The following is a 14,419-nucleotide window of genomic DNA, read 5'->3' as shown; positions in this document are numbered from 1 at the left end:
ACAGTGGAGATTATTGTGGACTTCAGGAAGCACACAGCCCCAATCCCCCCCATCATCCTAACTGACATCACCACTGTGACGTCATTCCACTTCCTGGGTACCATCATCACCCAGCACCCAAGTGGGAGCCCACAATCACCTCAGTCATATAGAAGGCCCAGCAGAGGATGTACTTCCTGAGGCAGCTGAAGAAATTCAACCTGCCAACACGGACGATGATGCAATTCTATACTGCAATCATTGAGTCCATCCTCACCTCCTCTGTCACCGTGTGGTATACTTGAGACACCATCAGGGACAGAAACCGCAGCGTGTTGTGTGCTCTGCTGAGAAGGTGATTGGTTGCAGACTCCCATCTTTACAGGACCTCTACACCTCCAGGACACTGGGGCGTGCAGCTTGGATCACAGCTGACCCTTCTCACCCTGAACACAGTCTGTTTGACCTGCTCCCCTCAGGCAGGAGGCTCCGGTCCATTCGGACCAGAACCTCTCGCCATAAGAACAGTTTCTTCCCTTCTGCTGTTGGACTCATGAACAATAATCATATGACTGCTCCCACCACTAACACATGACCCTACACTGTGTTCTCTATCTGTTCCTTTTTTGAACTAATCCCTTTGCACTGCGCACATGTATATAGTAATCTGCTTAGCATTTTTAATTTTAATTTTTATGTTTATTTAAACGTTGTCTTTCAGTATGTTTTGCACTAAGTACCGCAGCAATTTCCTAATGTTTTAAACCTGCTCAACATTTGGCAATAAAACCATTTCCGATTCTAAAAGGCTCGCTGTTTGTTTGCCACTCAGATCACCTTCAATGCCTGTTGTAAAACTTACACTGTGCTCCGGTTCCAGGTGGATTTCAAGATTAGTTTTTTGATCCCATATAACTGTCAGACCAATGCCCGATTCGATGAGCAGATAGAAACCAAGCCTTCTTTTGTTGTACTGGATCTCAGTACCATTTTGAAAAATGGTATCCTCTTCATATTTATCCTTTGATAGTGTGATTTCATTTCTCTATAATGGAAAGGGGGTTTGCATTTGCATCCTTTAAAAACACCTTTACAAAATGTTACCAATATGACAAAAAACTACTAATGTATTTTTTGTGTGCATGTTTATTTAATATATTATTAAAATTCTTGACTTCTGGCCTTACCCCCAACTGGATCTTGATCTTTCGGGAACATATGGTGTTTGAAGATTCACACATCTCATTTTCTGTGATAATTCTAAAGTTCTCTTCAGTTGTTTTATTGTCACAGTTATTCTTCAAAGGGAAAAAGAGAGATTTCATTAAATAAATATTCAGCTTGGCCTTTACTATTCTGAATTGAGAGTGCTGAGACTCCCTGAATTTTATGAATAAATATTGCTAAATAGATTGCTTATTTACAATTTTGAGAAAATATATATTGAAAAATATTGTGACAGGTTTTGAATTTTAATGTTAATTATGATTCTTATGATAAGAATGTTTTTCCCCAGAAAACCTAGGTAAGCACAACAAAATGAGCATCTAAATATTTGTGATAAAGTAGGGATACATTACCATGACAGCAACATAGGGACCCAGTCCTTTAAACTCATATGCTTTCTGATCAAATGTAATGTAGTGACCACTTCCAGTAATAAGGCAAGTTCCTGGACACTTATTGGCTGTGCACTCCCATATCCCACTTTTGCAGGTACTAAATGTTTCAGAAAAGATTGAAACTAAATATATTGTAAAATCAGAGTAAAACTAAAAAATAATATATTATCAGTTTCAATGATGCTACATCAATCAATCAATCAATCAATCAATCAATCAATCAATCATACCAGGTGTTGCATTTAACAGGAATTTTTTCTCCACTGGGATAAAGTTTCTCGCCATGCTGACATGGACATTCATTTTCTTTTACACAGGAACCTTTACCATTATCGACGAGGCCTCTGGGACAGAGGCAGCCAGATTTACAATCAGTGGCATCCTGGGAATAGAAAGGGTTAGAGGGGATAGAAATATCACAGTGATAGAAACAACACAAAAATAGAAAACAGATTATTGGTAAAACCAACATGACATTGATGCACACAAATGCACACTGTGTATCTACATTTTTAAAGTAGCTATTAGACCTAAAATTTGGGACTTGATCTACAAAAACAGCTTACACATTGATTTCCCAGATTTAAACAAGTTGGAGCACACTGCAGTCCAAAAGCTGTTGCGTTTGCAGTGGAGCAGTTGAAGTATTCTTTTGGAGAAGGGCATTCTGTAACAGAAGCAGGAACTACTTTAGTATTCTGTAAATTAACTACAATTAATTTCATAGCAGAAAAAGGATATCATTAAAAACTGACCTGAAGAGCCAGCTACCAGAGGATCACAATGAAGAACTCCGTCAGTGCACACACTAGAAAAAGACACCAAAAATATAGAATGTAACACAAACAGAATTTAAAATAGTTTGTGGAAATCTGACATACTGCTTACATTACAGTCATGCTTAATCCTTAGTTTCATTTGGAGTCCTTAAACTTACCAGTTGTTGTCTTTGATGCTGATGGTCTTCCCTGGTTCAATGGTTTCTTCATTATGGTAACAGGGACACTTTGCCATGGGGACACACATGTCTTTATCAACTAGGTAGTGATCCTCAGGGCAGGAACAGCCGTCCACGGGCAAGAAATCAGAGGTGCAGCTCTGCATCTTTGAGCTCAGTGATCTGCAAGTCAGCTGACATCTCTGATGTTTGTAAGAGAATATCTCAGATTCTGGGCAGTTCTTGGTGTATTTGTCTGTTTTACAGAAAATATGACAATGATTACCTCATAGTTTTGGACTAACTAATAAAAGCAAACATGCAATTTAAACTTCATTATCTTTTCACAACATAGTGAAAGATGAACTTACCACACAAATTTTTTCTCCAGCCTGTCAAGAACACTCCCTTTGATGCACAAGCTCTTGCGTAGGAGGAGAAAACAGCACACAGGCAGTCCTCGCTCTTCTCACAGTTACAGCTAGCATAAATACATCGCTGCAGAAGACAGTGAACACATTATTATTGTATTACAGTCCTAATGAATTCAATTAAAGACAAACGGAGAGGTTTAGTTGTACCTTGTAGTAAATCTCAGGATCCACCACAGTATGGCACTGTGCAAAGGTACTATTTGGCTGTCGTAGTAAGGGGCACCAGTGATTGGCATACTTTTCTATGAGTAGATGAACAGTTTTGAAGATTTTTACAATTTTTATATTTCTTCTGTGATCATTTATGTATATCACAGAAAATCTGATTTGAGCAAATAAAAAATGAAAAGAAATAGGCTTGTTGATAGTTAACAATTTACCATTTTCCATGCTAAGAGAACAAGGATCATCAAGTCGTCCTTCTGCATTTTTGCACGTATAGTCAGTCTTCCAAGAATTACCAAAAGTTACTTCTTTTCCCTCCACCATCCCCTGAGGAGTCTTCATGTCATCATACAGCATCATGTTGTAATTCCCACATAAACCTATAGTTTTAAAAAAGTTCAATAAGTACAAAGGCAGTAAAAACTATTGACTCCATTACACTTTTGGGCATTTATTTTTTAGTTGAAAGTGTCTTTTTCTTTTATTTTTCTTTGTTTGATTGGATTTGAATTACTGGCTGATCTTTTTGTTGGACAAACAAACACAGAAATGATAATAATTACAGTTACAGTCAACATCCATGATATATTGACATTTAATATATACTAGTTACTTGATAGTTGTACTTCTGATGATGGTTAATGGCTAATATAAAACATACCGCGTGTCTTTTCTTTGTAGCTCTGCTCCAGACTGACATAGACTTGCATCAGAGGCACATGCTGGATCTGAACTTGTAAACCAAAGCTTGTCTGGAGCATGATGTGAAAGGATGAAGCATGGAATATACTGATGTCTCCTGTGAGTCAACAGAAAAATAATAATCAGATCATATTTACGATAAAACACTAAACTACATCTTAGTTTCTGACATACCTGAGTCATAAGGCAAAGTGACCTCCTGTCCATTCTTCATCTTCACTCTGCCTTCAGAGGTGAAAATTATGGCCTGAATGAAAAAATAAATTGCGATCAGAGTGTGGCTCATTGTAAATTATTATAATTACTAGTTTTACACTCACATTGTTTTTGTTACTGTTCAGCTGAATTTTCAAGGTCTTGAGACAAGTGTCGTACTGGTGATCTGAACATTGTGTCAAATGGACCAGAATGGTAAACTTTGGGCTCAGATAATCCTGAAATATAGATACACTGTAAGCACACCTATATAAAATGCCACCTTAATATCAGAAGATTGCATATCTTTAACAGTTGGAGGTGTTGACTCATTCACCTTGCTTTCCACTTTAGCCAGAGTGTAGAAACAGTCTCCATGGAAGGTGAAGTCTTTCCCATCAAAGGTGGTTATGTGTGAACCCTCTTCAACTGAACATGTAGCATGCATTTGAAGACTCTCACAAGACCATTTACCTGCAAAGCATGTGCTGAACAAACAAAGATTTAAGGTAAAAAGCACACACTAATAATACTTTCTGAGTAACATGAGTAATGTGAAACATACCAGTTTTTTCCCTCCTCCTGGTAAACCTCATTGGACTCATAGATTTTGTCATGTTTGCACGGACATTCAGAAAGAGGAATACATCCCCTCATGGAAACATCATCAAGCACAGTTCCTGATGAAGACATGACATGAAAATGTTTTTACACTGCATATATTAGTGGCACTTAAACATTCAGGCATGATGAGTACAAAGAAACAGCACCAACCAGGAGGACAGAAGCAGCCGTCTATGTTGTGATCTTCACAAACTAAACTCGTGTCTGGGAATCTGCAGGTATCGATGCAAGGAGACCCATACTCATCATATACCATGGTGGGTGGACAATGTTTAGCTGTGAAGATTTGGTACAATTAGAATATGTGGAAGAGCAGTGGGATATGCTCTCAACTGTCCCCAGGGCGCCTCTGTCAGTGCGCCCCAGGGCGGCTGTGGCTACAATGTAGCTTGCCATCACCAGTGTGTGAATGTGTGTGTGAATGGGTGGATGACTGAACATGTAAAGCGCTTTGGGGTCCTTAGGGACTAAGTAAAGCGCTATACACATACAGGCCATTTACCATAATATTACTGATGTATTTTGCTGTTTTTAACAATATTTTCATCTGAGGAATTAATTTTAAGAAAAAAAAAATTACCACACAACTCAGGAGTCCTCCAGTTGGGAGGTTTTCCTCCAGCATGGGAGCACTGTCGAGAGAACTCTGAGTATGTGCTGCAGACACAGCTGTCATTTAAGTTGCTACAGCGGCACATATCCTTCACACAGGCCTGAATGTAAGGGTCAGGGTCAATCAGATCAGTGCAGAAGCTCCAGGATTCGTCTTCAAAGAAGTCTTTGCAAATGTTTTCCTTAAAGGGACAAAAGAAACAGGTAACAGAGTCATAATTAATCTGTGCAGAAGGTTTTATGCAAATACATATTTCTACATATGTATTGTTCAAGCTATCTGGATAATAAAACTCACAAACTCCTTGCACAACTCTGTCACATTCTCAGCCTCCAGTGATGTATCTGCCTTTTCATTGGGGTCCTCACAGTTATCATTTGGACGAGGGGTTCTCCATTTTTTGCCAAACTTAATGGGGCTCATTTGTTGACCTGTATATGATGACATTAATGGTTACATTCTAACTCCTGCATATTACAGATGAAACGGATTAATATGAAATGAATATACACCTTCATCAAGGAGGTCTGAATTGCCATTGAAATCTCCACAAAGTCCAGAAGTGCAATTAGCATATTCATCATCAATTTCCACCTGGAAAACACAGGCATAGGATCATAGGTTGATTTATGTTGTTGTAAACAATGAGAAGGAAGAATCATGTTGTTTCTTCTTTTTTAAAGAAAAAAAAGAAAGAAAAAAAGCCCTACAAAGTTAAATTTGATACAGTCCATTTCACCTACATCTCCAAAAGTTGATTCTGTTCATCCGGATGTAGCGTTTTCAAAATCAACTTCCAGATGAAAAGAATCAACTGCTGGAGATTTACTTACCTGGATGATTGAGTATGCATCAAGACATTTCACCTACAGCTGGAATCTGATACATCAGATACAATAGTATAGTTTACAACAGAGAGCATCTTATTTTACAGTATACATAGTTCTTGTGGTGTTTCCTTTTGGTTCACCCACATCCAGCTCTCTCTTGGGATTTACAGTTGTGTTTGTACTCGTTTCTTCATCCAAATATCAAAATTTTGCTTTTCTCTGTCAGACTGCATGCATTCAGTCTTTCAGTATGCTTTCTTTTCCTTTACAGTTATTTCCAATCTACTTTTCCACCATAATACAATGTAGGCTTTTTGTTTCTCAAAGATATTTAAAAAGTTACTTTGTAACCAATGCCTGGCATTTCTCGAGTGTAAAGCAATTCCAGTGACCATTTAAAACTTTTTGTAACAAGCATCAAAAATATGTTTGCAACCTGGAAAAATCTGTTTTAATATCATGTCTTGAGTAACATGAGTTTCAGCAGTGTTGAAAAACAATTATGTCTAAGTTATTACCATGACTGCTCCATCATTGTACCACATGACAGTGATGCCAATTTGGGAGTGAAGCTTGATGTAAAATTGTTTTTTTTCCAGTTGTACCCCGGCCTGGTAGTATGGCAGTTTGACACTGGGTGGGGGGGAAATGACAGCAAGTATAGTTAATTTGTTTTCATTTTAAATTTTGAAGACTTAAAGAGTTGCAGTTTGACTTGGCATTGTTTTGTTTTGTTGTTTACCTCTGCTCATTCAGAGTGACCAAATCCTTGCTAATGTTGTATAAATAACTATTAATTTTCACAACCACAAAACTTATTGTAGAGTTTTCATGATTCTCGTTCCTTTTTAGGTCCACTGAGAACGTCTGGGAATCCTGGGAATTTTTGTTGGCTGAGACCAGCTTGTACTCACACATACCGGGAAACCGGTAAACATCACCATCAAATGTCTTGAAGTGCTCTCTGCCCCATGTGCTACATGTACTCCTGTAAACTGGGGAGCAAAACAAAAAAAAAGAAAAAAGAAAAAAAGAAGAACAAGTTTACCAAAATTTTTCACCATGCACATAAATAATTTTGAAACATTTTAAAAAACACTACAGGTCTATCTTATTACAGACACTTTTCCAGCAATTGCATCCAGACATTTGCATATAACTGTAACAATTAACCGTTAATGAATATTAAAAGATTAATGTACATTATACATATAACATGCTTAACTGTCAAGCTGTTGCACCCTTACAAAAAGTGTTTAACCAAAAATCTAAAACATTCAGATCTTACCTGACTTGGCTTGGATATCGATAACATTGGCAACAGAAAAAGCAAGGAAACACAACCACACAACTCTCCACTTCATTTTTGCCACTGTGGGCTCGCTGTCACCAAGGAAGTTGGCAGTGAGACGGTGGCCAGTGGCCCTTTATATTGAGAGAGCTCATTTGTTTTTCTCCCACCCTCTTTGAGCACTTAAACAGTTTTTCCATGGAAACACAAAACACGTTTTGAATCATTTGCTATATCGTCCGTATCTTTTGAGCAAACAAGCAGTGGTGAGAGGCCTTTCCAGAGAATTTCGCTGAACGGATACACAATGATATATTTGTTTACAGTGTGTCTATCATCTTTCTTTTCCACAGTAATAGTTTTTTTAATTTAATTGAATTTCAATTGAGATTTGATACTTTGATAACTGCTGTTTATCCTATAATCATTAGTTAATCGTTGTGTTTACTGGACTATCAGCTATATCAAAATAAACACTGGAAAATAATTAACACTGGAAGCATTCAAAGTCATCACTAATTTACAATACACATTAATAAATACTGCAGTATTATAAAAGCTTAGCACTATCAGACAATTCATTTTAGTTTTCATATAGTGTTTCCCCTATTTAAAAGTAATACATTCATTTTCACAACATCCAATGTATTCAGAGCATAAGTGACTCAAATGTTGTGCTCAGATATCTTCATTAGAGAGGTAATTTGTGTGCGCACTATGCTTGGTCACTACACATGGAATACTTTGAGGAAAACTAGCACCTTGGATGGAAGTCATAACATTTCATGGTTATATCAAGAGGAATAGGGTTCTTAAAAGGGGAATGTTTTGACAAGTCTAAATTGGAGTCTGTTTTATACCAAATGCAGAATAAAATGTTTTAAGAAAGCAATTAAGTTCATGTTCCAAAAAATATGATTGTTTGCTTGCAGGACAACAGGAGAGATGAGTCCTCCGTCACAGATGGTGTGGTCAGTGAAGGTGGTCGCCTGCAGGTTCAAGCTCATTGCATCTCCAACCCACATCCACTGCCACTGTACTTAAGGGAAGTTAAAGACTTTCTTCTGCACTTACATTTGGATCACCTCGATCCATGACAGTAATTCAGGCAGTAATGCCTGGACTGGAAACAAGCCGTCCTTAAAACATTACAACATTCCAGCTCCTGTGTTGGAATGCAAAACAAATGTGTTGTTTAAATTAGAGACTGCACTTGTGACAGAACAACAAATATTTTATTTTGATTATATATGTAATGTAAGTACAAAACAAACTTGCGGTAGACCTAAACTTATTTTCAGGATAATTACATCTGCGACTTTGTTTCATTGTAAGATTATAACAGTGATGGCAATATAATTGTTTGTTGTTCAGCAGAACAGTGTCCAGTATGTTGGCTGTTATACTTTGTTGTGTTTGAAAATAAAAGTTGGTCTGATTTTAACATCATGACAAAAAGTGTTGTTAATTATTTTTAATCATATTCAGGTTACCACAAATTGTTTTTTCATTTAGTTGAACTTGAAATGTTTGTCAGTAAGTAAACAATTAGCACTGTACAGTCAGAAATATCAAGTTATTCTTAATACTGCAGACTTGCAATGTATAAGTTGTCCTAACAGTCATCTTAAGTAAGCTTTACTTAGTTTTTTTGAGGCAATGAGTTTCCTTAATTTTTTTGAGTTCTGGGAACTCACAAGGCTTTACAGTGTACTCAAAATGAGTAAGTTGCCCTAACTTGGTCATCTTATGTAAACCTGATCCAATTTTTTTGAGTTCTGGGAACAAATGAGCTTGTACAGAGTACTCAAAATAAATAAGTTGTCCTAATTTAGTCATTTTTATCTAAGCTTTACTCTATTTTTTTGAGGCAATGAGTTTCCTTAATTTTTTTGAGTTCTGGGAGCTAATTAGATTTTACAGTGTGGGGTCCAGGGTATAATTGGCCATTTTTGACTACTTTTGATTTTCCCTTCACATTTCACTTTTAAAAACTATTTACTTTGACTTCTTTGGTATCATTCTTTTCAGCACAACCTCATGTATTTGAATTTACAGTTATGTCTGTGAAGGTTCTCAGTCATCCAGGTCATCGTAGTCAAAGGAGCTTGCAAAGAAAAGCTGTACAGTGCAGCGAGGAATGCGCAGACCTCTACATTGGAGAGACCAAACAGCCACTTCACAAGCGCATGGCACAACACAGAAGAGCCACCTCCACAGGACAAGACTCAGCAGTCCATCTGCATCTTAAGGATAAAGGACACTGTTTTGAGGATGCCAATGTTCACATTTTGGAGAGGACAGATGGTTTGAAAGAGGAGTGAAAGAAGCCATCTATGTCCACTGTGAGCGACCATCTTTGAACAGAGGCGGGGGTTTACGACACCAACTCTCTGCCATCTATAATCCAGTTTTGAGTTCCCTTCCCAGACGCCTTAACGTCCACTCACATCCTGGGCCATCTGACCTCAGGAATTCGCATGACAAGGTGGGGCCAGGTTTCACAATGAACCCACCCGAAACTCTGGCTGATTGGGTCCCACACCCAATTTCACACCTTGGCTCAGGTGATTAGAGGATCATCAGGGGGTCCTTTTGTCCCTCTGTGGGGGTCACTCCCACTAGGTTTATATCTGGGACTCTCCACCATTTGACCTTAGAACTGAAGAAGCTTCTCGGATGAGAGGTGAAACGTCTTCAAGCAAGGCAAGGCAAGGCAAGGCAAGTTTATTTGTATAGCACAATTCAACAGCAAGGTGATTCAAAGTGCTTTACAGAGACATTAGAAACAAAAACAAATAAAAAGCATGATTTAAAATTGATTAAAACAAGCAAATAAACTAACTAACTAATTAACAAACAAACAAACAAACAAAACAGTATATAAAATCAAAACAGATAAAATCAGAACAATAGATAAAATCAGTAGTTAAATGTAAGTTTTGAAATTTAAGCTTAAAGTGTGGATTTGGTGCTTTATTCAAATGCAGCTGAGAACAGGTGAGTCTTCAACCTGGATTTAAATAAACTGAGTGTTTCAGCTGATCTGAGGCTTTCTGGGAGTTTGTTCCAGATATAAGGAGCATAAAAGCTGAATGCAGCTTCTCCGTGTCTGGTTCTGACTCTGGGAACTGATAAAAGACCAGATCCAGATGACCTGAGGGATCTGGATGGTTCATACTGGGTCAGGAGGTCATTGATGTATTTTGGTCCTAAACCATTCAGAGCTTTATAGACCAGCATCAGAACTTTAAAGTCTATCCTCTGACGGACAGGCAGCCAGTGTAAAGACCTCAGAGCTGGACTGATGTGGTCCACTTTTTTGGTCTTAGTGAGGACTCGAGCAGCAGAGTTCTGAATGAGCTGTAGTTGTCTGACTGATTTTTTTAGGTAGACCTGTAAAGATGCTGTTACAGTAATCAAGCCTACTAAAGATGAATGCATGGACTAGTTTTTCCAGGTCCTGTTGAGACATCAGATCTTTTATCCTTGAAATATTCTTGAGGTGATAGTAAGCTGACTTTGTTATTGTCTTAATGTGTTTTTCTAAGTTTAGGTCTGCATCCATCACTACACCCAAATTTCTCGCCTGGTTTGTGGTTTTTAGATGTATAGATTGAAGTTCTCTGGTGACCTGTAATCGTTTTTCTTTGGCGCCAAAGACTATTACCTCAGTTTTGTTTTTGTTTAGCTGGAGAAAATTGTGGCACAACCAGTCATTGATTTCCTCAATGCATTTACCAAGAGCCTGCACAGGGCCTTGGTCTCCTGGTGACATTGTGATATATATTTGTGTGTCATCTGCATAGCTGCATAGCAACTTAAAGAAGTCCAGACGCTTTTCTTTGCAAGCTCCTTTGACTAATTTACAGTTATGTTTTCATTTTGACATACTGTATTAACACAATTGATCTAAAATCAGACAAAAAACATAAAATCCGAGTAGAAAGTTATATTTTTTACTGTAACAACCACAAACATGTTTATTGAATCATATTTCATAACTTTAAATGCAAATATAAGTTGTCAATTTTAAAATCCTATGCACAAGTTTTGCAAACAAGAAAGTTATTTGCAGCCATTTACCGTTTACTCCTTTTTTAAATAACCACTTCAAACTTTTTACACAACAATCAGGTGTTCTGCATTCAATAAGATGCAACACAAATTATTTGTGCCACTCCAAAAAAATAATTTCTGTCCACTATAAAGGAGAACATCACACCCTGATACCTGCAGGTCTGACAGCAGCAGGTGTATCACTCGTTTTCTGCCTGGAGACAGCAGTCACTTCATTGTTCTGATTCGCATCACAAAACTATCAACAACACTACACACTAACTACACAAGACAACACATTAACTACACACTCCAAACACGCTAAATGTCACACATCTCTCACATCTCAAAACTCTCACTCTCTCTCTCTCTCTCTCTTGCCGTCATTCCTAAAACTTCCCCCTCTTCCTAAACATCCAAATGTCATGTTGCCATATCATTTTTGTTTGGTCAACATGATGCATTTTTCCACCAAAATGAACAGGCTGTTTTTTGTTTTGTTTTTTAATTTTTTGGTCATAAGCAGAGAGTGCTTACTAGTGCTGTCCTTAGACAGTAAACATGATGAAACTATTCAGGAAAAAACATCCGTATATATTGTTTATCATGACTCTGGTTTTACGTGGCCTATCAACACAATTTAAAAACTGGTATATATCACCTTGTTGCTTTGTCATCTTGAAGTGGTCATGTGATTGGCTTACCATGACTACTTTATTCTTCCTCAGCCAAACAGCTGCACTCATGCGATTGTTTTGCTGCCTTAGCTTCAGGTGTTGTGCCAAAAAGTGATCGTTTACCAGAAAGTGCTTGCCGTCCGGCGGAAGCGCCCAGCTGTTTAAAGCTGTAGTGCCCAGATTACTTACAGCTACTTCCGTACAACTGAAGACAGCTTCAACCGTCTGTTTGTTGAAAAATGGTAACGCGACCGTGCTGCATTTTTTGTTAGTAACGGTAACAGCGTTGTAACGATAGGAATAGTAATTTGTTAGATTACTTGTTACTGAAAAAAGTAACGCCGTTACTTGTGTCACGGGGTGGAAAGGGACAAGTTATCTAGGTTTTTTTACTATGCGTGTTTTGCTGTGTTTTACCTTTTTAATATTTTAATATTGTACGCTGGTTTATTTTTATGAGTTTTATTGCATGTTTTTATGGTATTTATTGGTGACTTGTCCTGGAAAGACTCCGCCCCTACCTGATTATGAACCTGATCACACCTGGGAGGTTCCAGAGGCCAATAAGAGGGCCTGGCAGACCACAGAGAAGGAGGCTTGAGGGGAGGCTTGAGAGACAGGCAACAGTGGCAGAGTGAATGGTGTCAGGCGGCGGCACCTGCAAGCCCGGAGGCCTGGTAAAGGTTGGCGTGGGCGGTGAACAAGGAGACGAGCAGGGATCGGAGCGAGCAGCCCGGCTGCTGGAGTTATTGGAGGCCAGATAATGCTTCTGTTCTACCTCCACGGTGAGACGGGCTGGTGCCGATTGGCGTGTTCAAGGAAGTGGTGGGCAGAGTTAAGAGCTCTGCCCACCCGGGCGCGCCGGAGCGGAGAATACGGACAGGAAGGCGAGGACGCCGCCGGGTTTCCCCCTTGCACACTGCTTGCCTGGATATTTATTTTTTAGTGACTTTTATATCGTTGCGGACGCCACTGGGTTTTAATATTGTGTTTTATTAATGTTTATTGTGTTGTTCCCTGGCCAGGTTTGTTTTAATCCATTTTACATTTTTAACTGTTTAAATATAATAAATTATATTTTAATTATACAGTTTTTATTTCAGTGCATTCCCTTGGCTGCTCCACTGCTCTATCCATTTTTGAGGAGGGTTTCCCTCCTTTAATAACATTTGTGCTAAAATTGCCTTCACTCTGTTACAAGACATTCCTGCAGTTTAACTAATTGGTGTGTGTTATCTGCCTTCATGGACAGAGTTGGGTGTCATCTGCATAGCAGTGAAAATGTATGCTATGTCTTCTAATGTTACTGCCTAAGGGAAGCATGTATAATGTTAGCTGAATTGGTCCTAGCACTGAGCCCTGCAGAACACCATAATTGACCTTAGTGTGTGAAGAGGACTCTCCATTTACATGTACAAATTGGAGTCTATTAGATAGATATGATACAAACCACTGCAGCGGAGTACCTGTAATACCTACAGCATGTTCTAATCGCTCTAATGGAATATTATGGTCAACAGTATCAAACGCTGGACTAAGCTAGCAGTACAAGCACAGAGATGAGTCCACTGTCAGAGGCCATAAGAAGATCATTTGTAACCTTCACTAAAGTTGTTTCTGTGCTGTGATGAGCTCTGAAACCTGACTGAAACTCTTCAAATAAGCCATTCCTCTGCAGATGATCTGTTAGCTGTTTGACAACTACTCTTTCAAAGTTTTTTGATATGAAAGTATCAGTATACTGGTACTCATGAAATTTCCCCTTGTGGGACTAATAAAGGTATATCAATTCAATCAATTCAATTCAATTCATCATACACGATACTCACATTTGATGATGGACCACAGGTTCTCAATGGGGTTCAGATCAGGTGAACAAGGAGGCCATGTCATTAATTTTTCTTCTTTTATACCCTTTCTTGCCAGCCACACTGTGGAGTACTTGGACGCGTGTGATGGAGCATTGTCCTGCATGAAAATCATGTTTTTCTTGAAGGATGCAGACTTCTTCCTGTACCACTGTATTTTAGCTAGGTATGTTGCAAAAAATGCTTTGTACATATTACAAAAAATACAATAAAAGTCCCAAAATGAAAGAGTACATGTTGTATCACTATAACCTGGGGTATACAGGGAGTGCAGAATTTTTAGGCAAGTTGTATTTTTGAGGAATAATTTTATTATTGAACAACAACCATGTTCTCAATGAACCCAAAAAACTCATTAATATCAAAGCTGAATGTTTGTGGAAGTAGTTTTTAGTTTGTTTTTAGTTTTAGCTATTTTAGGGG

The 14,419-nt window shown here is 38.3% G+C and overlaps 1 protein-coding gene across 1 annotated transcript in view; it reads right to left on the bottom strand.

Moving 5' to 3' along the window:
• Positions 1–7,465, bottom strand: part of LOC113026597 (mucin-2-like) — a 28,451-nt gene extending 20,986 nt beyond the window's left edge. Inside the window, exons 1-22 of the mRNA XM_026175557.1 lie at positions 7,390–7,465; positions 6,844–7,096; positions 6,620–6,734; positions 5,784–5,865; positions 5,569–5,702; positions 5,239–5,452; positions 4,809–4,934; positions 4,600–4,714; positions 4,372–4,522; positions 4,160–4,273; positions 4,014–4,086; positions 3,799–3,936; positions 3,353–3,517; positions 3,120–3,214; positions 2,910–3,036; positions 2,539–2,794; positions 2,357–2,409; positions 2,168–2,268; positions 1,832–1,983; positions 1,560–1,698; positions 1,167–1,277; positions 842–1,024 (exon numbers count right to left, since the gene is read on the bottom strand). Coding sequence (XP_026031342.1) covers positions 842–1,024; positions 1,167–1,277; positions 1,560–1,698; positions 1,832–1,983; positions 2,168–2,268; positions 2,357–2,409; positions 2,539–2,794; positions 2,910–3,036; positions 3,120–3,214; positions 3,353–3,517; positions 3,799–3,936; positions 4,014–4,086; positions 4,160–4,273; positions 4,372–4,522; positions 4,600–4,714; positions 4,809–4,934; positions 5,239–5,452; positions 5,569–5,702; positions 5,784–5,865; positions 6,620–6,734; positions 6,844–7,096; positions 7,390–7,465 — 2,973 coding nt within the window. The remainder of the gene's footprint in view (positions 1–841; positions 1,025–1,166; positions 1,278–1,559; positions 1,699–1,831; positions 1,984–2,167; positions 2,269–2,356; positions 2,410–2,538; positions 2,795–2,909; positions 3,037–3,119; positions 3,215–3,352; positions 3,518–3,798; positions 3,937–4,013; positions 4,087–4,159; positions 4,274–4,371; positions 4,523–4,599; positions 4,715–4,808; positions 4,935–5,238; positions 5,453–5,568; positions 5,703–5,783; positions 5,866–6,619; positions 6,735–6,843; positions 7,097–7,389) is intronic.
• Positions 7,466–14,419: the final 6,954 nt, after the last annotated feature.

Source organism: Astatotilapia calliptera, chromosome 7 (genome assembly GCF_900246225.1).
Source record: "Astatotilapia calliptera chromosome 7, fAstCal1.2, whole genome shotgun sequence".
NCBI lineage: Eukaryota > Metazoa > Chordata > Actinopteri > Cichliformes > Cichlidae > Astatotilapia > Astatotilapia calliptera.
This window is presented reverse-complemented; position numbering and strand designations above follow the sequence as displayed.